The sequence below is a fragment of the Pygoscelis adeliae genome, unplaced genomic scaffold, assembly GCF_000699105.1.
Source record: "Pygoscelis adeliae isolate BGI_AS28 unplaced genomic scaffold, ASM69910v1 Scaffold286, whole genome shotgun sequence".
Lineage (NCBI taxonomy): Eukaryota > Metazoa > Chordata > Aves > Sphenisciformes > Spheniscidae > Pygoscelis > Pygoscelis adeliae.
Window position 1 is genome coordinate 9,659,749 of NW_008825076.1, and position 456 is coordinate 9,660,204.

The 456-nt window shown below is 62.3% G+C and overlaps 1 protein-coding gene across 1 annotated transcript in view; it reads left to right on the forward strand.

Annotated features, from left to right (window-relative positions):
* Positions 1-378: 378 nt before the first annotated feature.
* LOC103919400 (regulator of G-protein signaling 19-like) overlaps positions 379-456 on the forward strand; it is a 13,028-nt gene continuing 12,950 nt past the window's right edge. Inside the window, exon 1 of the mRNA XM_009326898.1 lies at positions 379-424. Coding sequence (XP_009325173.1) covers positions 379-424 — 46 coding nt within the window. The remainder of the gene's footprint in view (positions 425-456) is intronic.

Genomic DNA, 456 nt, shown 5'->3' on the forward strand with positions numbered 1-456 from the left:
GGGGGGGGGGTTTGTGCATCACCCCCGGCCGAGCAATCCCCACGGGGGTCTGTGATGAGCAGAAAAGCTGCCCTCGTGGTTTTGACCCGTAAAATGTGAAGGGAAGGTCCCTCCTGGGGCAGGGAGCTCATACCATGGCTGGAGGCGGCCGGAGAATAAAAATACCCTCGGTGCTAGTGGGTGCCCCAAGGCCAGCGAGCTGGGGGGTGCTTGATGCTCCCCTGTGGGAGCGCGGCCGTATCCTGGCATCCCCTGGCTCTCGGAGCTGGCCCTGCCTGGCAGCAGCAGAGGGAATCCTGGAAAACCATCTGGAAAATAAATGAGGTTCAGGTGACCAGAGAAACAGAGCGGTGCTGGGCACCTGTGAGGACGGGGGCGATGGCGGGGCGGGCGCCGGCAGAAAAAGGAGCTGCCAAAGCTGAGGGTATCTTTTGGGTGATGGGGGGGGGGTTCTGT